Source organism: Desmodus rotundus, chromosome 8, assembly GCF_022682495.2.
Source record: "Desmodus rotundus isolate HL8 chromosome 8, HLdesRot8A.1, whole genome shotgun sequence".
Classification (NCBI taxonomy): domain Eukaryota; kingdom Metazoa; phylum Chordata; class Mammalia; order Chiroptera; family Phyllostomidae; genus Desmodus; species Desmodus rotundus.
In genome coordinates this window covers 94,579,761-94,600,393 of record NC_071394.1, presented here as the reverse complement: position 1 = coordinate 94,600,393, position 20,633 = coordinate 94,579,761, and the positions used below count along the sequence as shown (strand labels likewise).

The window sequence follows — 20,633 nt, the reverse complement described above, 5'->3', positions numbered from 1 at the left end:
GTGATAGATATGGCATTCAAATTCATTCTATTTTTTCATTGTTGTTTAAATGAAATTTAAATAATTGAACACCAAATGGGTACATATCCATCAAAAATGTTTCTTCAAACATCTTGGAGCATATAGCTTTGTCCTAATTTAACATTATTTCCTTGAAATTGATTCCCAAAGAAGAATTCCTGTGTCAAAAGGCCTAGATGTTATTTAAATCTTTGATGCCTATTGCCAAATTGCTGTTTAAAAGATTTTTACTGAGTCATTGTCTTACCAGCAATGTAGAACTATCCATTGCTCACACTAACTCTAGTCTTCAGTGTTACCAGTTTTTTAAACTTCAAGTTTGAAAGGCTATAAATAAGCTCTTTTAGTTTACTTTGATTACTTATGAGGTAGAAATTGTCCTGTGTTTATGTGTTTCATCTGTTTCCTTTGACCATTTATTGTGTCCTTAGTCTGTTTATTACCAATTTTATGTGTTCCTCACATAATAGAAATATTAACCCATTGTGTGCAAAACATTTTCTCAGTCTGAAGTTTGCTTTTTACTGTTCGTTGGCTATGATTTTGGAGTAGGGTATGGGTGGTTCGGTTTGTTTTTAGCAACAGAAAGTTAAAGAATGTTTCAATGTTTTATAAATAAATCTGTCCTTGTTTCCCTTGTGACTTCTTCCATTTTCTCTAATCTTAGAAAACCATTCACCCCTCCAGTGGCTTATTTTCTGTCAGGTTCAAGAAGAGATGGAGATGTCTGTGTTGCTTTGTCATCTTTTTAATAGCAAAAGAGAGAAAAAGATTATTTCCTTTTTCTCTTCATAAATTTGGCTTTCCTTGGCTCACTTTTTAAAAACATTTTATTTATTTATTTATTTTTAGAGTGAGAGGAAGGGAAGGAGAAAGAGAGGGAGAGAAACATCAGTGTGTGGTTGCCTCTCATGAGCCCCGCACCAGGGACCTACCTGGCCTGCAACCCAGGCATGTGCCCTGACTGAGAATCGAACCACCAACTCTTTGGTTCTCAGGCCCTCACTCAATCCACTGAGCCACACCAGCCAGGGATCACTTTCTGTTTTAATATATTGATATATGCTCATTGAGTGGGGGGTGGAGGCTGTAGGAAGTAATATGTATGTGTATGTGCATCCCCAAAGGTCCAGAAGAATATGTACGGAAAAATATTAACACTTGGTTATTTCTGATTGATGAGAACAGGGCTGGGGTGGATTTGTTATTATGCCTGCCCAGCACCCCTATTTCCTTTGAGCAAGATACCCCTCTTCATTCCTTGTGACTCAGGTGTGGCTGCCCATGACAGTACAGTTGCCCAATATAGTCCCTCATTACCCTGGCACCAGTCTTGGGGGCCAAAGTGTAGGCATCCAGCAGAGCCCAGCAGAGTCCCCTCCCCTGAGCGTACAGCTCTCCTTCTGGTTCCCGTTGGAAAGCTGGGGCTGCCTCACACCCTGTTTCCTGCCAGGCAGAGATCAGTCTGAAGAAGAAAGGCAGCCGGTGTGCAGAGAGACATCAGGAAGAGAGATGAGAGAAGGCAAATCCTGTGATGGTGCCTCCACTTCCAGTCTCCAAGATCTTACAAGATCTTAGTCCTTCTGTTTTTCTTTCAATCTTGTGTCAGCTCTTGTGAGCCATAGCTTCCTCTGGCTTTGGTTGGGTTTCTGTTCCTTGGCAAATGAAGGAATCTGGTCAGTGGCAAAAATGGTCTTATGTATGTTTTTAGTATTCTATGTAATTTTCTTGCAATGACCATGTATTATTACTTGTTTAGTAGAGATACTTTTTAAAAGAAAAAAAGAATGTGTTTGCTAGAAAAAAGAAAGGGTAAGTACCCCCCAAGACTTGCTTAAAAGTAGGCAAAATGTAAATAAAAACAGAGCATACAAATTATACAGGTCCTCAGAAGGACAGAGGCCACCTTTCACCTTGAGAACATTACTGAGATAAACGGGAATTTGGGTGAGACAACCTTAGCTCAGTGGGTGTGTTGGGTGGGTGTAGGGAGCGGAGATTAGGGGCTCAGCCCTGGGCATGAAGTGTATATTTTCATGGACTAGACAGTCTGAGATACTGAGATTTGGGAGAGGGAAATTGCCCCTTAGCCCTTTCCCTGGACAAATCAGGTCCCTTGTCTGAGCTACACTAAGTCTAGCTCTGATATTTTGAATTCCTAGAGGCACTTCACATCCATTATCTCAGAATTCTCAGGAGAACTGAGGCAGTCGTCAATACTCCCATATTCCAGATGAAGAAACTGAAACTCAGAGAGGTAAAGAGTGACTCAGGCAAGTCAATCTCTAAAGCCTTTTCAGGCACCTCAGCCATCTTCCTCTCTCATCTGTACACTGGACATAATAAATGGACCGCCCTCTGACACAGTCCCGAGAGTAAAGAGGAAAAGGCCAGTTGAAACTGAGTTGCAGTAAGCATTGTCTTCTTTCCATCTCCAGCTGGACAATGCGGGACTTTAGGAAGGGGGAGAGGGCACTGGGAGGTGATTGAGTTGGAGTGGGGTTGGGGTCTGAGGCAATGTGCCCTCCCACCCCCCCGGCTGGTCACAGTCCAGCCCTACTCCCACTTCCTGCGAGCTGCCCCCCTTCCTTCACTCCACACCAAATTTCTTCCCAAGGAAGGCCTTGCGCAAGAGGACCTCGGTCAGGTCCCTTGGCCGCCTGCCTGCCCGTCGCCCCAGGAGCGGTGGGGGGCCCCCTCCCCTCCAGCCATCAGCCCCTGGCGCCTGCCTGGTCACGTGGCACTTGGTCCTCTCTCCAGCTTCCTGCAGGATCCTGATTTAACTCCCCCAACCCCCCCCTTTCCTCCCTAGCCCCAGTCCTTCTGGGCACCACCCGGAGGTGTAGGGAATGGGGGCATCGGCTCTGCCTTGCTGAGGGACCTCGGGCCTTATTTTTTCCACTTGTCAAGTGGGATCGCCACCCGTTACGACTGCCTCGATTCTCTTCATTGCCTATTCTTTCCCTAGTGCCCCCTCGCCCTATCCTCAAGTCTCCTGAGCCCTTGCGAGGGACCTAGCTCCCTTCTGGGCACTGGGGTGGGGGTGGTAGAGAGGGGAGGGGAAACAGAGCCGCAGAGCCCCCAGGGAGCTCCCGGACGGTCTGAGAGAAATTCTACGAGGCGACGGAGTGAAACTGGCCAGCCGCCCGCAGCGGACAGACCTGGGTTCGAATTTGGCTTTGCCTCTGACCAACTGCTGATCTTGGACCCTTCATCTCTTTGGGCCTCAGGTCGTCTCCCCTGTGAAATGAGGATCCTACGGGAGACAAGGAGCGGGAGGGTCCAGCAGAGGGTCTGACCAGTACTAGGGGTACGCTCCCCCCCCACCCGCACCCCGCGCGCCTCTTCCCCGGCGGGGAGCTGAGTCTCGCCTCCCCGTCTCCTGTCCCTCCGCCTCAGGCTCCTCCTCTACTGACATCAGAGCCGCAGGCGGGTGGAGGGAGCCAGCTGAGCCCGAGCCGAGCCCCAGAGCAGGCGGGCGGACCAGGCGTCCAGCAGCGGGCGGCGGACCGTGGCGGGAGCTCAGCGCCAGCCACCTCGGGCCTCCCAACCAGCCCCGCAGCGGGGCAGCCGCAGGTACAGCCGGGAGACTGTCCCGCCTTCGCCCTTGGACGTCTAGGAGGGCGGCCGGACCCCGCAGCCGCTGGATGCCCTCCCCCAAGGAGGAGAGGGGGTGCTGGGGCTGGCTGGACTCTGGATGGGCAGGGCTGGGTGGGCCTTTTCCCCTGACCTCTGCCCCAGACCCAGCAGGTGCGGAGCGGGCTGGTGGGGAACTGACTGGATAAATAGAGGAAGGTGGGGAGGGCTGTGTGTGTGTGTGTGTGTGTGCGCGCGCAAGCAGCTGGGCCCGAATGTGGAAGGACTGGGCATTTGAAGGTAGAGATGTGTGGGGGCTGGGTTGGGGTGTGCTAATGTTAGCACAGGCGTGTGGACCATATGCAGAGTTGTGGTGTGCTGGTGTGTAAGGGTATCCTTATGGGTGGGGATGTCTGGGAATCAGCGTTTTTCTTGCAGATATGTGTCCAGGTGCTGTGCATGCTGGTATCTGGCTCAAAAGGTAGTACGGGGGGCAGTATATGATTGTGTACGGAGGATGTTTGAAGTAAGGTGTGTAATTTGTTGGGGTTCGGTTTGGAGTGTAGGAGCTTCGAGGGTGTACAGACACTGGAGGGTGAAGGGTATGAGTGAATCCGGGATGTGTGGTATACAGGTGAGGGGTATGTGTGTGTTTCTGGATGACATCTGGTCTAGGTATACACAGATGTGTGCTTTAGGGTGTGAGAGGGATCTGTGGGAGGGGTATTTAGGTGTGAGGCTGTCTGGGGGATCATGTGTGTGGACATATGTGCTGATGTCTGGGTGCGCCTATGTTATCGGGTGTCAGCGTTTCTGGGTGTGGAGGGTGCTGGATCTGGGGCCAGGTGTTTGGGCTCAGAGGTGTGGGTGGGGCTTGATGTTGTGTGTCTGGGTACAGGGCATGGAACTATGAGGGTTGTATGTGCTGGGCTTCCAGGTGGATTTGAAACTCTGCCTCTAGAGCTTACCATCAAGTCTAATTTCCTGAAGAGGTGGCTGGTGCTAAGGTCCCACCATGGCCTGCCACTGCTGCACACCTGGCCAGGCCCCTGTGGAAAGGAGGTCCCATCAAAGGAGAGGGATCTCATACCAGGAACTCTAGTCAGGGCACCTTCCCCACATTCTCCTGCAAAGGAAAGAGAGAAGGAAAATGCCCTCCCTGAAGTCACACAGCATGCTGGGCTCTGTTTTGACCTCACCCTTTGTGAGCCTGGGATGGGTCTGTGAGGCTGTGTTCTCTGAATGTGCCCCAGGAGGGCTGCACATTGAAGGACCTGCTGAGGGCAGTCCTTCCAATACAGGAAGGAGCCCTCTAAGGCTTTTGCTCTTAGCAAACTTTGTTGGGGCTCCAGCAGACACAGCTCCTGCCCATCGCCAGCCTCTGTCTCCCCATTCACCATCTGATAAATGGAGAAAGACTCCCACCCTCTCCTGCAGAGGTCTCAGCAGAGTAAGGTATAGGCCAGATCAGAGTTAGGTGAAGTCTCTGACTCTGATCAAGAGGGGACGGGCTGGGTGGGACCATTTCTCAGACTGCTGAGACCCAGATAGGGAGTCAGGTGGGATGGGGGAAATAGGAATCCTGGCGAGCTCCAGCTGTGGCTGCTGTTACCATGGCAACAGTGCAGAAGGAGCTATTTAAAAATGTGGCTGAGATATTGCTGGAAGCCCAGACTGCCGGAAGACTGATTTTCGAGAGGCTGGGCTGCTGGAAGAAGGAGGAGGGAGAGGAGAAACCCTAGCAATTCCCAGGGTGGGGCCGGAACATTGCTGGTTCTGGGGACAAGGGGATCTTCCTGGGCTTTGTGCTTCTACAAGCTGCTCTGGGGTCTTTTCTGTTGTCCTTTGGGAGGCCAGAGTCTCCTGGGGTATTTGGATTTCGAGAGGGAGAAACTGGGAGGTAAGCTGAATAAATGAATGAATGAGTGAATGACTTTGTTGAAGAATTTTGCTGCTACCATGAAGGATTTTCCTCCAGGCATAAGGATTTGCTAATGAATAAATGACTGGTAAATGAATGAATGTTTGCCGAATGATTTTGTCACATAAATGAATCAAAGAATGAAAAAATGCAGGCTGAATGACTGAATAGGGCTACCAGCAAGTTCCCACATAGAAGTCTGTGCCCCACTGAGTTTTTTTCCATTTCCCTTTCCAGGAGCCCTGGCTTCGGCCAGGGGGCAGTGGGCCATGCCGGGGGCAGTGGAAGGCCCCAGCTGGAAGCAGGCGGAGGACATTAGGGACATTTACGACTTCCGTGATGTTCTGGGAACGTGAGTCTCAGGGCAGGAGAGAATGGGGGCTGTCCCTGAGCTGAGGGTTGAGGTTGGGAAGGTCCTTACTCTTGCGCTTGGCTAGCTGGGGAGGCTGAGTCCAGGGTGGTGCTTCCTCTGGTCAGTTAATCACTACTTCCTGTTTCCTACAGCCCAGGCCCTCTGGCAGCCTTGCCATGGCCAATACTGGCTTTTCATCTCTGGTGACAGTGAATGGAACAGGGGCTGCTCTTGCCACAGCTCTGGGTTTCTATGAAAAGAAGGAAGTAGGGAAGAGTGAAGGAGCCAGTTTATTCAACTTGTTGCCAAGAGCTGGGAGTTCTGGCCTACGTCTAGGGACGGACGCTGGGCAAGGCTCTGTTCTTAGTGCTGGGAGTCCAGAAAAAAACTGAAACCTGGTCTTTGCCCTCATGTTGATTCCAGACATGTGAGGAAGACAGACACACAGAAAATGACAGCAGGGTACATGCTGAGCTCCAATTAAAGAAGGGAATGAGGATTCTGTAGAGCCCAGAGAACGCAGTGGCTTCTGCCTGGGGGAACACTTTCTAGAGAAGGAGGCATTAGAGCTGGGTACTGAAGGATGAGTAGGGGTGCACTTGTCAGAGAAAGAGGAGAACATTCCAGGCAGAAAGACAGCATAAGCAAAGGCTTGGATGTGTAATTTGTGTGGAAAGGGGTAGAGTCAGGTGGAGCTTATAATCAGAGGCTGGGGAAGAAAGGGGAACATGCAAGGCCTTGAAAGCCAAGCTGTGGAAGCTGGACTTTATCCCACAGGCCGTAGAAAGATATTGAAGACTTTTTTGCAAGTTTGCAATTCAAGTCAGTCACCCTGGCTGAGGCATTGGGGGTAAACTGGAGAGGGACAGGACCGGAAACCAGCAATGAGGCTACTCAGTCATTAGCTATTCTGATGATTGAGATTTCACCATGGGAGATGCTTTTGACTTATGACCTCTTATCCAAAAAGTAACGGAAAGAATACTCTAGCCCTGGCTGGTGTGGCTTATTGGATTGAGTACCGGCCTGCAAACTGAAAGGTCACAGGTTTGATTCTCAGTCAGGGCACATGCCTGGGTTGTGGGCCAGGACCCCAGTCAGGGGCATGCAAGAGGCAACCGATGAATCTTGTGCACTGTCTTTAAAAGTAAATAAATAAGATCTTTTTTAAAAAGAATACTGTAGTAAACTCTCCTTAATCAGTGAATTTCAGTGCAACTGAGTTTAATTTGTTCATTTCTAAGGGTCTGTTATAAAGCACTGCTTCTCAAACTTCAGTAAGCATACAAATCATCCAAGGATCTGGTTAAAATGCAGATTCTGGTTTAGTAGGTCTGGAGTGGGGCCTGAGATTCTGCATATCTAAACAGTTCCTAGGTGATGCTGATGGTATTTAAAGGTTCTAAAGGGTGTTAAATTAGCCATGAATCAAATTGGCTTTAGCAGAAAATCAATCAAGCACATAATAAAAAAACAACAACAACAGGGTGTAAACTTCAGGCATGGCTGGATCCAGGGCCTCACATGATGTTAGGAAATTGTCTTGGACCATTTCCCTGATTTCCTTTGTGCTGGCCTCATTCTCAAGCAGGTTCGCCCCAAGTGGTGGCAAAGATGATTACCATTAGCCCCAGGTTTACATTCTACCAGCTTAGAAAAAAAGCACCTCATTTTCAAAGTGCCAATAAGCTGGCTTGCATCACATGACCCCATTATTGTGGCCAGGGCACAGACTACTCTGATAGGCACTAGAGGACGGATAAGTGAGGGAGGGAGGCTTATCCCACCTCCTTCGTCCTGAGGTGGTCACATAACCCACAGGGAAAAGAGGAAAGGCTGGAGGGAAGTTGGGGTTCCAGTTCACTGCCTCATGAATCCCCTCTCCCTGCAGGGGGGCCTTCTCAGAGGTGATCCTGGCAGAGGATAAAAGGACTCAGAAGCTGGTGGCCATCAAGTGCATCGCCAAGAAGGCTCTGGAGGGCAAGGAGGGCAGCATGGAAAACGAGATTGCTGTGCTGCACAAGTGCGTGAGCCATAGCCTGTGCTTGCCCAGGTTGACCCTGCCCTGACCCTTCCCATCCTCATCCAACCCCTGCTTTGGGCAAATCATCTAACCTCTCTGAGCTTCAAATTACTCATTTATAAAATGGGGTAATAATCGCCACTTGTCAAGGTTGTGGCAAGCATTAGCAACCCTTTATTTCAAGTGCCTGGCACAATAGCTAACATGACAGATGACATCGATATGTCATTGCTTATTTACAGAGGTTTAATCTGTTCAATCAGGTCTAAAGGTCAATCCTTGAACAGGGCTTGAAACCATGTACCTCAACTGGTGTTATTGCTAGACATACCTTGTTCCCCCACGTAATAAACCACCCAGCAAATTAAAAAATGCCTATGTGCCGGCCCACTAAGTAAGTCAACACTACCTGGTCTATGAATTGTTCATACCGATACGAAACTTGCTGCCTCACTAGAAAGTTTATAGAGAATCTTCACTTTCAGTCTTTGCTTAGCTTTCCAACCACCCTGCAGGGACAAAATGATCATTTCCACAATTGGTGGTAGGGGTGGGGGAACTGAGGCTCAGAGAAGGCAAAGGACTTGTCCAGGGTCACACGGCAAGTCTATGGCAGAGCCATCTTCCATGAAGGTCAGTCACCATCATTGGTTCGTTTATAATTTATGATGTGCCAGGCACTATACGAAGCATCTTACTTCCTTACCTGTTTATTATGTCATGTGATCCTCACCCCAATTCTTTGAAGGAAGTACTGTCATTGGCTTCATGTTATAGATGAAGAAACTGAAGCTCAGAGCTTATTCTCAATTCAAAGAATAATCGTGAGCACCTACTCAGCCCCAAGTGCTGGAGGAACAGTGGTGAGCAGGATAAAGCCCCTCGTCTTGTGTAGGCTGACAGACTTATCAACACAGAAAAAAAAATTTAAATCATACATTGATCAGCACTGTGAGGTGAAACACTTGCCCCCAAACAGCACATAGTGGAGGCAGGTTTGGACCCAAGTCTAGTGATTTAGAGTCTAGTGTTTACCTCTGAGCTCTCCACCTTCGAACACCTTGTAATCAACTGTGGTAAATGAGCTTTTTTCCTTCGGGATCCAGAACCTTGGTGTGTCCTACCCAGGTTTTCAGGTGGTGGTCCTTCAAGGTGAGGGTGGGAAGGGAGCTGAACTGTTCTCAGCTCTGAACCACCTTGTTTCTCCATTCAGGATCAAGCACCCCAACATTGTTGCCCTGGATGACATCTATGAGAGTGGGGGCCACCTCTACCTCATCATGCAGCTGTGAGCAGCCCCACCTGCCTCTGACCCTTCCTCACACCTCTCCCTGCTGCCCCCTTCCTACCTTCCCTGCTTCTCCTGCTCGTTTGGCCAGACTGCCCTGTCCCTTGCTGCAGGGTGTCAGGAGGGGAGCTGTTTGACCGCATCGTGGAAAAAGGCTTCTACACGGAGCGGGATGCCAGCCGCCTTATCTTCCAGGTGCTGGATGCTGTCAAGTATCTGCACGACCAGGGCATCGTACACCGGGACCTCAAGGTGGGGTGTGAGGGTGTGGTGAGCTGGAGCACCCAGGGATGGGGGCTCTGCACACTCCTCACTGTGTGGCCTTGGGTAACTCTCACCCCTTCTCTGAACCTCGGCTTCCCATCTGCAGAGTGGGCCTTGTAAGCCTTAAATTGCCTCTTCCCACTCCAGATTGGGCACGCAAGTGGAAACAAAGGTGAACTCTGTCATGTCATCCAAGTAATGTCTTGTGTCTTATTCTGACAATAAAAGTCCCACTTGCTCTTTGTAGAACACTTGGATGGGAGAGCATAACATAATGAAGCCAGAAACCCTGAAACCCTACTTCTCAGATTACGATGGGGTTCACATGTTGTAGTACATCTCATTCCAGTCTAGGAGACCAGATCTGGGATGAGAAGAGCTGAGTCTGAATCCTGACCCTGCTACTCCCTAAGTGTAGATTCTCAGGCAAGTCACTATAGACTTTCCTCTCAAGACATCAGTTTCCTCATCTTAAGGCGGGATTATTCAGACTGACCTGGTAGGGATGTGGTAGGGATGTGGTAAGACTGAAATTAAATGAAGCACTAGTCAAGTTGTGACTAGTAGATGTTCCAAAATTGTTTCTTTAGGGCTTCGCAATAAACACCTGAGGTTTACAGAAAATTCCCTCCCACATCTTCGCAGCCGTCATTTCTGGCACTTTTAACCTCCTTGGGAACTTCCTTGAGTTTCTTGTGCTTCCAACCGAGATAGCATCTGTGAAGCCGCAGTGGCTTTTGGGGTCCCATTCTTTCCCAGGGGTGCTTGGGGAAACAGAAGGTTTGGCCAGCCTCTGACTGCGCCTTCCCCTCCCTCCTGCCCTTTAAGCCAGAGAATCTGCTGTACTACAGCCTGGACGAAGACTCCAAGATCATGATCTCCGACTTTGGCCTCTCCAAAATGGAGGACCCCGGCAGTGTACTCTCCACGGCCTGTGGGACCCCGGGATACGTGGGTACGGAGGGACCTGGGCTAAGGCCACAGGCAGGGGAGGAACCAGGAGCTGCAGGGCAGATGTGTCACCACCATGTCCTCTTTCTCCACAGCCCCTGAAGTCCTGGCACAGAAGCCCTACAGCAAGGCAGTGGATTGCTGGTCCATTGGAGTCATCGCCTACATCCTGTGAGTAGGGCTTGGCCGCTGGGGTGTATGGTTCCAGATTTCTCCTCTCCCGTACTTTGTGTTCTCTTCGTCCCCTCTGCTATTTCTTCCTTCCCGCCATCCACATTTTTATCTACCAATTAATGACTAATATTACTTCACTCAATAGATACTATGTTTCAGGCACTGCACCAAGCACTGAGGATTTAGCGGAGAACAAAACAAAGTTTCTGCCCTCAGGAGGCAGACACTCTAGTAGACGACAAAGAAAAGTAAATAAATGAGTAATTAAATCCATAAAATATTGTCAGTTGGTTAAAAAGTACTATGAAGAAAAATGAAGTAGGGTAGGGAGAGGGGAATGGATGCCATTTTAGATGAAAAGGTCAGGGAAGTCCTCTCTGAGGAGATGACATTTGACTGGCATCTTGAATGAAGTGAGGGAGCCAGACATAAACAGCAAGTGCAAAGGCCCTGAGGAGGAAAAGATGGTGACATGTTAAGGAACAGAAAGTGGAACTGGACAGGAGTGAATAAGGCAGACAGGGGTAGATCTCCCCAGCCCCCTTTGTAAAAGGGGGAACTCTTTCCTGTGGGTCTTGCCTGACCCCTGGGACTGCCCCAAAGCTCCATCCGGAGCCAGTGTGTACACTGAAAATGGAAATGAGGATGAGTTTCTCCCTGCCCAGGCTCTGCGGTTACCCCCCCTTCTATGACGAGAATGATGCCAAACTCTTTGAACAGATTTTGAAGGCCGAGTACGAGTTTGACTCTCCTTACTGGGACGACATCTCTGACTCTGGTATTTGGGGCTTTGCCTTCTTTCCCTGGGCCCTGCCTCTAGTGCCTTCCTCATGCTCTGGGGGCCTCTTCACTGCCTTCCTTCAGTCAGTTAGTTCCCCAGCCCCAGACTAAGAGCTGTCTGAGACACCCACCCCAGGTTCTTCCCCATGCCTGGCCCTGATCTGAGAAACCTGTAGGCACTCATTCATTCAGCCTTCAAACATAGTATTTTTGAAAATACTTCCCCCATTGACTTCCTAATGCCTAAAACACCACATAAAAGTTTTCATCTGTCCTTCTGTGCCTCCTAGTAGGAGGCAAACCTGTGAAACCATTATTAATCATTTACACATCAGTGTGAATACACTGAGTAGAACCTTTTCTAAGAACAAGTTTTTCTTAAGGGAAAAAGGAGACAGCTGGAAGGCTGGGATGGATGGAGGGCTAGAGAAGAGAACAGGTGGGGTGGGGTGGGGCGGTGCATGGACAGATCTGGCCTCTCGTCTTGCTTGCATACCAGGCCAGACCTGAGGAGGTAGGTTCTGTTTTGGGGGTATCCACAGGCACTGTCATGCTCTTTCCATCTTTGCTTTTGTCTTGGGGGTTCAGCCAAAGACTTCATCCGGCACTTGATGGAGAAGGATCCAGAAAAGAGGTTCACCTGTGAGCAGGCCTTGCAGCACCCATGGTGAGAGCTCCCACGACCTGTGAACTGGGGTGGGGCCCAGGGCCCCCAGGCCTGCTCTGCCTTCACAGATAACCCTCCACACACCCCTACCTTAGGATTGCAGGAGATACGGCTCTGGATAAGAATATTCACCAGTCGGTGAGCGAGCAGATCAAGAAGAACTTTGCCAAGAGCAAGTGGAAGGTGAGCCCATATTCCTAGTCCTGGGTCCCAGCCTCCCCAGAACTCCTCCTCATCCCCAACAAGGCCTCAGCTTGCACAACACCTAGCACCAAGTTGGGCACAAAGTAACCACTCAAGAATGCTTGCTAAAGAACCTTTCTTTCTTTTTAAAGATTTTATTTATTTTTAGAGAGAAGGGAAGGGAAGGGAGAGAGGGGAACATCGATTAGTTGTCTCTTGCATGCCCCCAACTGGGGAGCTGGCCTGCAACTCAGGCATGTGCCCTGACTGGGAACTGAACCAGCAATCTTTCACTTTACGGGACGATGCCCACCAAGCAACGCAGGCCAGAGCCGAAGAACCTCTTTCATTCATTTATTCAATGCTCCCTGTTACCTACTCTATTCCAGTGAGGGTCCCTGACCTCCAAATCTAAAGGGAGAACAGTGTATAATTCTTAAGGAGACATCAAATCCAACACACAGGGTCCTGGAAGGGGCATAAAGACCTGGCAGCTAGGTAGGAATTAGCCAGGTATAGTAGAATGTCTAAGGCAGAGGGGACCAATGTACAAAGGGCCAAGGGCAAGAGAGTATGACCATCCAAGGATGTACCAGTGCTAAACCTGGCTGAACTGGAAGGGCTTTGGGGGCAGTGGAGACTGAGGCAGGAGCCCAGGCTGGATATGCAAGTAGGGGCCAGGCTGCTCAGGGTCTCAAGTGCCACACTGGGGCCCTGACTTAATCATGACAATTGAGCCTCAAGATTTTCAGCAGGAACTTGCCCTTTAGAAAGGGCTCTCAACAGAGAGGCACAGAGAGAAAGCTCGGAGTCCCCTTAGGAGGCTGTGGCAGAGGTGCAGGCAGGAGACAGTGATGGCTGGACCAGAGCAGGGGCAACAGGAACAGAGAACAGTGGTTGGTCTAGGAGTCATTTGGGAGGTAGAACTGACAAAAAGTGATGATAGGATGGATGTTGGGCTAAGGGTGTCAAGGGCTGTCCCCAAATTTTGGTTGGGGATAGGGTGGACAGTGGTACCATCACTGAGATGGAGATCCCAGGGGCAGAAACTTATCTTGGGGGGATGACTTTGGTTTTGGATGGTGAACGTGAGGAATGGATGGGGACATCTACTTGGATATGTTGAATAATATACAAACCTGGGCAAGTTACTTAACCTCTTTGTGCCTGTTTCCTCCTTTGACAGTGGTGATACTAATAGGACTCACCTCAAAGACTCCTGTGAAAATTAAATGATTAGTATGTAAAGTGCTTAGAATGATGCGTGACACAATGCCATATTAAGTGTTTGCTATCATGTGAATATGAATTAATTATATATAAAAAGCTACATAGCCCTGGCTGGTGTGGCTCAGTGTGAACTGAAGGGCTGCCAATTCGATTCCCGGTCAGGGCACTCGCCTGGGTTGTGGGCCGGGTGCCTGGTTGGGGTGTGCGAGAGGCAATCGATCTGTTTCTCTACAACGTTGATGTTTCCCTCCCTTTCCCGCTAAAAAAATAAAATTTTTTAGCCCTGGCTGGCATAGCTCAGTGGATTGAGCGTGGGCTGCAAACCAAAGGGTTGCCAGTTCGGTTCCCAGTCAGGGCACATGCCTGGGTTGCAGGCCAGGTCCCCAGTGGGGGCCACATGAGAGGCAACCACACATTGATATTTCTCTCTCTTTCTCCCCCCCTTCCCCTTTCTCTAAAAATAAATAAATAAAAATCTTAAAAAAAATAAAATAAAATTTTTTAAATTGAAAAAAGTTATGTATCTGTTAATATATACTCTTTATATATGTGCAAATAATATATAATATGGCTGCATTTAATAAAGCCTTGCAGATATTTCAGGTGGGTTTAGGGGATCAATCATTAATACCTAAAAAAGAAGGAACCACTATAAGAATCCCTCTGCCGGGCACTGCCCCATGGTCTGCCCCATGGACTCTCTCAAAAGTCCCTTCTTCCCCCTCTCCCCACAGCAAGCCTTCAATGCCACGGCTGTGGTGCGGCACATGAGGAAGCTACACCTGGGCACCAGCCAGGAGGGGCAGGGACAGACTGCAAGCCATGGGGAGCTGCTGACACCAGCAGCTGGGGGTGAGGACCAGGGCTCTGTGGAAGGGCATGGGTGGTCCACGAAGAGGCAACCAGGTTGGAGTGGACGGTCTGCTTCCACAGCCAAGTTTGTTTTCTCTTCTCATGTAGGGTCAGCAGCTGGCTGCTGCTGTCGAGACTGCTGTGTGGAGCCGGGCCCGGAAATGTCCCCCAGACTGCCCCCCCACCTCTAGGACTCTGGATCCAGGGTCAGGATCCTCTGTGTGGGAGAGATGGGGGCAGCCTACTCCCCTTCCCTCCTTGAACTGGGGTTATCCTGCCCTGCCCCACCCCACCCTTTCCCTACAACTCCTCTACTGCATTTTCCATACAAATGTTTCTATTTTATTGTTCCTTCTTGTAATAAAGGGAAGAGGATAAAACCATAGGTAGCTTTGTCTCCCCAGATAACCCCCACCCTACACTATTGTGCAAACTGCTCAATTTGAGGGTTCCTGCCCCTGAGGTAGTTGCATGGAGCCCCCTTCCCAACATGAGGCTGGATGGAGAATAATGGGGAATGGAGGGAAAAGGTATTGGGAGAATCCCTCTGTCCTGTGCCTCCCACCTAGTCTTCAGGCCCCGTGGATCTCCTTCTGCGCTTTGCTGGCGGTTCTCGGGAGAGCTGGCGCAGGTCAGCACTGAAGAGAACCTGGGGACAGGGGGGAAGCCTGTGTTGGGAGAAGGTACACTGGGGTTAGGGAGAGTGGGGCTGGTGGTAGTGTGGGGAGACGTGGAGTTCCTAGGGAGCAGGCCCAGAACAGTGCAAGTCCACTAGAGTCAGGGCTGGGAAAGAGGGTAGAAAATCCTTTAGGGTCACCTGGGTCAGGGCTGGGGGAGAAGTTCTATGGGGTCTGGACTGAGGAAGAGAGGAAGCCTAGGTATACTCACTGCTTGGGCCCAGCCAGCATAAGGGCCCCACAGGCTCCGGAAAAAGTTTCCTAAATCAAAAGTAATGGGGCAAAATAAATTGGCCCCTCCCACTTCCCATCCACAGGGGTGGGGTTTTAGGGAGAGGTGTGGGAAGTTTCCTTCACCTCAGTCTACTGTCAGCCCTGGCATCTCTCCACTTACCCAGTTCCTTGTTGGCCTGGGGGCTTGGACCCTTGGCCTGGGTCGTGGTAGGATGCCACCTGTAGTCACGTTGGGCGATCTGCCACATGTGGACATCCACGGGCACAGCCTGGGGCTTGTTTAGGGACATCAGGCAGATGCAGTCGGCCACCTTGGATGGACACAGAGTGAGCCACAGAGGAGGAATGGCAGGATCCAGGCAGCATCCTGCTTCTAGCGCCAAAGCCAGCTACTTCCTCCTCCATTTTGAGGCTATTATTATTCTATATCCTCAGTATATACCATCTATTAATAATTTTAAAAATAGCTGTGATGGGAGTGCTACTACATGAACATCTATGTAGGCCAGGTTCTCATCATAACCTGGAAAGAAGCTGGTACTATATTCCATTTTGCAGACAAGAAAATTGAGGTTCTGAAAGGTGAAGTAACTTGGCCCAAATTACATGGCTAAGAAGAGGCAGAACAAAGATTTAATGCTAGAGTGAAGTTCAGAGCCCATTAAAAGAAACTCTTTAAAAATTCATTTTTTCAACTACAGAGAAGTATACAGAAGAAAACAATAAATGCCAGATTCCCAATCACCTTGTTGCTAGCTAACCCTGTTGAGATTGAACAGTTCTGTAAGTACATATCATTTCAAGAAAAGAATAAAATGAAAAGTAGGAATATCTTTCTATTTGTCTTCCCAAAGGTAACCACTACTAAGTTTCCTGTGATTCCTTCTAGAAATTTCTGCATACAATACAGCAGTGTATAGATGCACTTGACCTTTCTACAAAAGCATTCAAAGGGCGATGTCTTATACACCCATTTTGCATTTTCTCTAATAAAATAACTGCTTGTATCCTTTCTCCTTCTTGCTCCGCCTCCAGAAGTCGAGCCTGTACCCAGCTCTCAGGCCTGCCTTGTTACCTTCTACATGGGTGGTAGCCTGCAACCAGCTCTCAGGCCTACTCTGTTAATCTCTACATGGGTGGTGAGGGTAGCTCCTACCCCACTGGGGCCTCACCTTGGTGCCCACCCCAGGCAGGGTGCAGAGGGCCCTGTGTGCTTCTTCGTAGGGGGCCTTGCGCAGCTGTTGAAGCCAGGGAAGCCCGCCGTATTCTTCAAGGATGGCTCGGGCACTGGCACTCACGAAGCGGGCACGGTACCCAAGGCCTAGCTTCCTGAGTTGAGCCTCCACCTCCGGCCCTGCGGGGTGTGGGGGTAGGGAAGGAAGCAGGGGTCAGGCATCTTTGAATCCTTTATGTCCTTAGGCTACTGTGAGCCTTCCATGCCAAATGAATGCTTTCCCTTAGCACCCTTTTCCCACCTCACCACCTTTTGGAGACCCCAGGACACTTGCATGTGCAAAGGACAGGGCTAAGGCCTAGGTTCTACCTCTTTACAAATGTTTTCTGAGCACCTATGTGTTGGGCATTGGAACAGGGACTCAGGATTGCTGCTCTGAAGAACTCCCCAATTGAGTTTCTTAATCTTTCCAAGGGCTGTTTACACCCATGATCTAAAATAATAGTCATAATAATAGCAACAGCTTCTATGATCAAGTGCTGAGGAGCAAACACGGGCAAAGTGTTTTAGGTACATTATCACACTTTTCTCAGGCCCCTGAAGAAAGTACTGTTGTTTTTCCCATTGCACAGATGGAGAAAATGAAGGCTTAGAAGAGGTTAAGAAACTTGCCCACAAAAGGATACAGTGATGGGATCTGCACCCAGGTCTGGGACACCAATGCTTGTGCTCTAAACCTGCCTCATGATAGCTTTATTCACCCCTCAAACCCTTCCAGATAAGAACCCTTATTCCCATCCCACAAATGAGTTAAGAGAAGCCTGGAGAGGTGAATGAATTTCTTATGACTACTAAGCTGCAAGCTGAGGCCTGAGAATGGGTTTCTAAGCACCAAAAACATTCTCTTTTCTCCAGGCAGGCTGTCTCCTTGCTATGCAGCCCCCAAGCACTTCCCCTCGCTTAGGCCTTACACCTGCCAACTGAGATACTTGTCTCTGTAAAAACTTGCCTCACCCTTGGCCAGGGGGCTCAGTTGGTTAGAGCATTGTCCCTAGATGCCAAGGTTGTAGGTTTGATCCAGGTCATGGCGCATACAAGATACAACCAATGAATGCATAAATAAGAGGAACAACAAATAGATGCCTCTCTCTCTCTTAAAAAACAAAAACGAAACAAAACTTGGCTTCGCAGGGTTGCTGTGAAGAATGTGTGTTCTTGGACACAAAACTGTTGGGTTCACTACATAGACAGAAACTTGAATTTTCTGCATATTTCTCATATGCCAAGCACTGTGCTAGGTACAATATGTGTATTCCTTTACCTAACCCCGTGGCAACTCTGATAGGTTATTATCCCATTCAACAGATGAAGAAACAGAGGCACAGAGGGGGTAAATAAGTACCAGAGCTGGGATTCAGACTCGGGCAGTCTGTTTCTAGAATGCGTGTGCAGCGGCTCTCTATAGAGCATGCCTGCACCTTTCCCTCCCCTATCCCCACAAGGCGCGTTTTCCTTGCCTCTCTTTTTCTCCTAAGCTCCAAGCACCTTTCTTTTGCCTCTGTAACTTGTTCCCTGAGCCCATTTCTTCTACAGCTCACTTGTTCTACCTCTGTAACTTTTTCTTTTAAAGATTTTATTTATTTATTTTTAGAGAGAGGGGAAGGAAAGGAGGAAGAGAGGGAAACATCAATGTGTGGTTGCCTCTCTTGCGTCCCCTACTGGGGACCTGGCCCACAACCCAGGCATGTGCCCTGACTGGGAATCGAACTGGCAGCCCTTTGGTTCACAGGCCTGCACTTAATCCAATGAGCAACACCAGCCAGGTACCTCTGTGACTTTCTAATTTCTCTTAAAAACAAAACGTGCGTTTAACCCCAAAGTAATGTACGCTGAATATGGATGGTTTTCTGAAGTGGCATTAAACCCATGGGGCAAAAAGCACAGAGTAGTGAGGTGCTGACATTTCAGGGACAGATAGGGAGGGTGAGATATGACTGGGACTGATCAGACCAAGCAGGGTGATTCTGGATGAGGGCAGGCTTTGGGAAGGCAGGAAATTTTGAGATGGGAGATGGGGACCAGGGCAGAACTGAATAGACCTTGAAAGCTGTTAGTGGGCCTTGGAGCAGAGACCCATTTACTCACCAGCCAGGGCCTGCAGGCTGGGGAAGCCATGGTAGGTGACATCATCGAGCTGGATGAGTCGAGGTCCGAAAGCCTGGCAGAGCCGCTCCACCATGCCAGTGATGCGGGCAATGTTGTTGTTGGAGGAACAGATGAAGGAGAAAAGGCACTCGATGGGGTCCTGTTGTAGAAGTCGAACACCTGGAGGTAGGAAAGGCAGGGGATAGGAGGAGGACCTGCTGTCAGGAGTGACCTCCTGTCACCCTCAGATTCTAGGCACCAGAGGGAATCCCAGGGGAATGAGAGACAGCACTGTTGGAGAAAGCAACACCAGAGCTCTCATTCGTCATAACATGTTGAGAGGTCTGGGTCATTGTCCAATTCCACAGATAAAACAACCACAATGTAAGCACTATAAAGGTGGGGATTTGTGTCCATTTTGTCCACTGCTGTATTCCCTCCCAGTCCCATAACAGATTCTCTGTAATATTTACAGAATGAATGATGTCACCTGCCCCCAATCACAGATAAGATTTGGCTTAATATCCTCATCACTCCACGATGGTGATCAGCAGGGCAATAATAATAGTAATAATAACTACTATGTGCCAAGCACTATTCTAAACACTGCATATTTATTAGCTCCTTTAATCCTCATAAAATCCTATGAGGTAGATATAATCCCATTTTACAGACGGTGAAACTGAAAAACCTAACCAAACTATAAGAACCCCAACACCTGCCCCAGGCTCTGTACTCACCTTGGAATTTCTGAGCCACCTCTTGGAAGTGGGAGTCCACGGAACTCCAATGGCTATACAATTGAGCCAGGCTGACGTCCAGCTGGAGGTACTGGCGTAGGGCCTTCAGCTCTTCTCGTGTGGGCTTCCCAGTCTGGCCTTTTTCCCCTCGGTACACAGTGCAGTAGAGCTTCTCCTCAGTCTGGGTCAGTGTCCATACCTGGTCCGCCAGCACACCACTCCAATGTGCAGGGTGTTGCTCCCTCCACCTGAGCCCCCAGGTACAGGGCAGCTCTAATACTCAATTTCCCTTCCTGTACCCTTTGGGACCCTCCCATCTTACAACCTCTCCACATACAAAAGTGATTAATGAACTGTAAAATAAAAGTGCTTTCTTATACATCAGTTACATCATTTATCCTCAAAATAACACTGCACAGGCTTACTAAGTCCACTTTATAAAAGAGGTAACAGGCGACAACTATCTTTCCACCCCTCCAACAATCGCTGGGCTATTAAAAATAAAAAAGGAGCTAACCGGCTCTACACCGGTGCCTCCGTTTCCTCTTTTGTACCGTAAGGTTTCTTCCATCATACCCAACATTCCCTTGCACCCCAGGCCTGCAGTGCTGAGGAGTCAGGAGCCACGGTCACTCACCGGAAGGATTGTCCGGAAGCCAGAACCAAGTCCAGACGTAGCTCAGAGCGTGGACAAGGGATGGAGGCCCATAGGGACGGAACAGAGTATAGTGTACGGTGTCCCATACTACCGAGCAAAACAGAGCAGGCTAATATTTCCTTATCAGTCTCCACCCCATAATGGCCACACCCATTCAGAACCAGCTCTACATATCGCCAGCAGACTAGTCCCACCGAGACAACGAACCTGAAGGCTTCGCCTAAACTCTTAATCTATTTGAAGTCTGCCCAATTTCATTTAATTCCTCCACTTCCCGCAGGCCCCGCCCCTCACTCATCGCTAAAGTGGCTTCCTTCCACTCCGTCCCACCTCCTGCGCTAAACCTCCCCTCCCTCACTACCCCACGATGCTCGCTACTGTACCACGAAGTTGCCGCTAGAAGCACGCGCAAACACACTCTTCCGGTTTCTCCAGAGCCTGACCTCGCTCCTACAGGAAGCAGGGCTCAAGCCGGTTTATTGGGTCCAGAGATAGCCAATCCGCGTGGAAATTAGAGGCGCCAATGAAAACGAGCGTGGCAGCGGATGGGCGGGCCGTCTCTGGGCGCCTCAGCGGTTAGCGCGCGCTGGGTTCGCTGCAGGCTCGCTTTGGGCCTTTCCTTTGCGCTAGGTAGGCCAGGTTGTCCCCACAGACCCTGCTCAGAGTGCGCCCTCGGGTCCCTGTCATCACTGCCTGATATCCTCTGAGCCCTGGATTTCTCAG

General features: G+C 49.5%; 2 protein-coding genes across 8 annotated transcripts; one reads left to right on the top strand and one right to left on the bottom strand.

The window, feature by feature from the left end:
* The first annotated feature begins 2,859 nt into the window (after positions 1 to 2,859).
* On the top strand, positions 2,860 to 14,665 carry CAMK1 (calcium/calmodulin dependent protein kinase I). 5 transcript variants are annotated; one of them, XM_053929458.1, is made up of 13 exons: positions 2,864 to 3,251; positions 3,421 to 3,597; positions 5,756 to 5,870; positions 7,762 to 7,893; positions 9,107 to 9,181; positions 9,295 to 9,433; positions 10,274 to 10,400; positions 10,492 to 10,567; positions 11,236 to 11,348; positions 11,939 to 12,017; positions 12,113 to 12,200; positions 14,165 to 14,282; positions 14,391 to 14,665. In XM_053929458.1, exons 3-13 carry the CDS (start codon positions 5,788 to 5,790, stop codon positions 14,471 to 14,473), a joined length of 1,113 nt encoding a protein of 370 aa, XP_053785433.1. In that variant the 5' UTR covers positions 2,864 to 3,251; positions 3,421 to 3,597; positions 5,756 to 5,787; the 3' UTR covers positions 14,474 to 14,665. The 5 variants fall into 5 exon arrangements, with proteins under 5 accessions (XP_053785432.1, XP_053785433.1, XP_045048096.2 ...); XM_053929457.2 differs by lacking the exon at positions 14,165 to 14,282 and having other exon boundaries at positions 2,860 to 3,251; XM_053929456.2 differs by lacking the exons at positions 2,864 to 3,251; positions 3,421 to 3,597 and adding an exon at positions 3,983 to 4,078.
* On the bottom strand, positions 14,614 to 20,287 carry OGG1 (8-oxoguanine DNA glycosylase). Of its 3 annotated transcripts, XM_024556628.4 has the most exons (7): positions 19,890 to 20,287; positions 19,253 to 19,500; positions 18,513 to 18,692; positions 16,366 to 16,547; positions 15,354 to 15,504; positions 15,171 to 15,220; positions 14,614 to 14,931 (listed from the first exon to the last, which is right to left on the bottom strand). In XM_024556628.4, exons 1-7 carry the CDS (start codon positions 19,994 to 19,996, stop codon positions 14,848 to 14,850), a joined length of 1,002 nt encoding a protein of 333 aa, XP_024412396.2. In that variant the 5' UTR covers positions 19,997 to 20,287; the 3' UTR covers positions 14,614 to 14,847. The 3 variants fall into 3 exon arrangements, with proteins under 3 accessions (XP_024412396.2, XP_045048098.2, XP_045048099.2); XM_045192163.2 differs by lacking the exon at positions 15,171 to 15,220 and having other exon boundaries at positions 14,848 to 14,931; XM_045192164.3 differs by lacking the exons at positions 14,614 to 14,931; positions 15,354 to 15,504 and having other exon boundaries at positions 15,028 to 15,220.
* Positions 20,288 to 20,633: the final 346 nt, after the last annotated feature.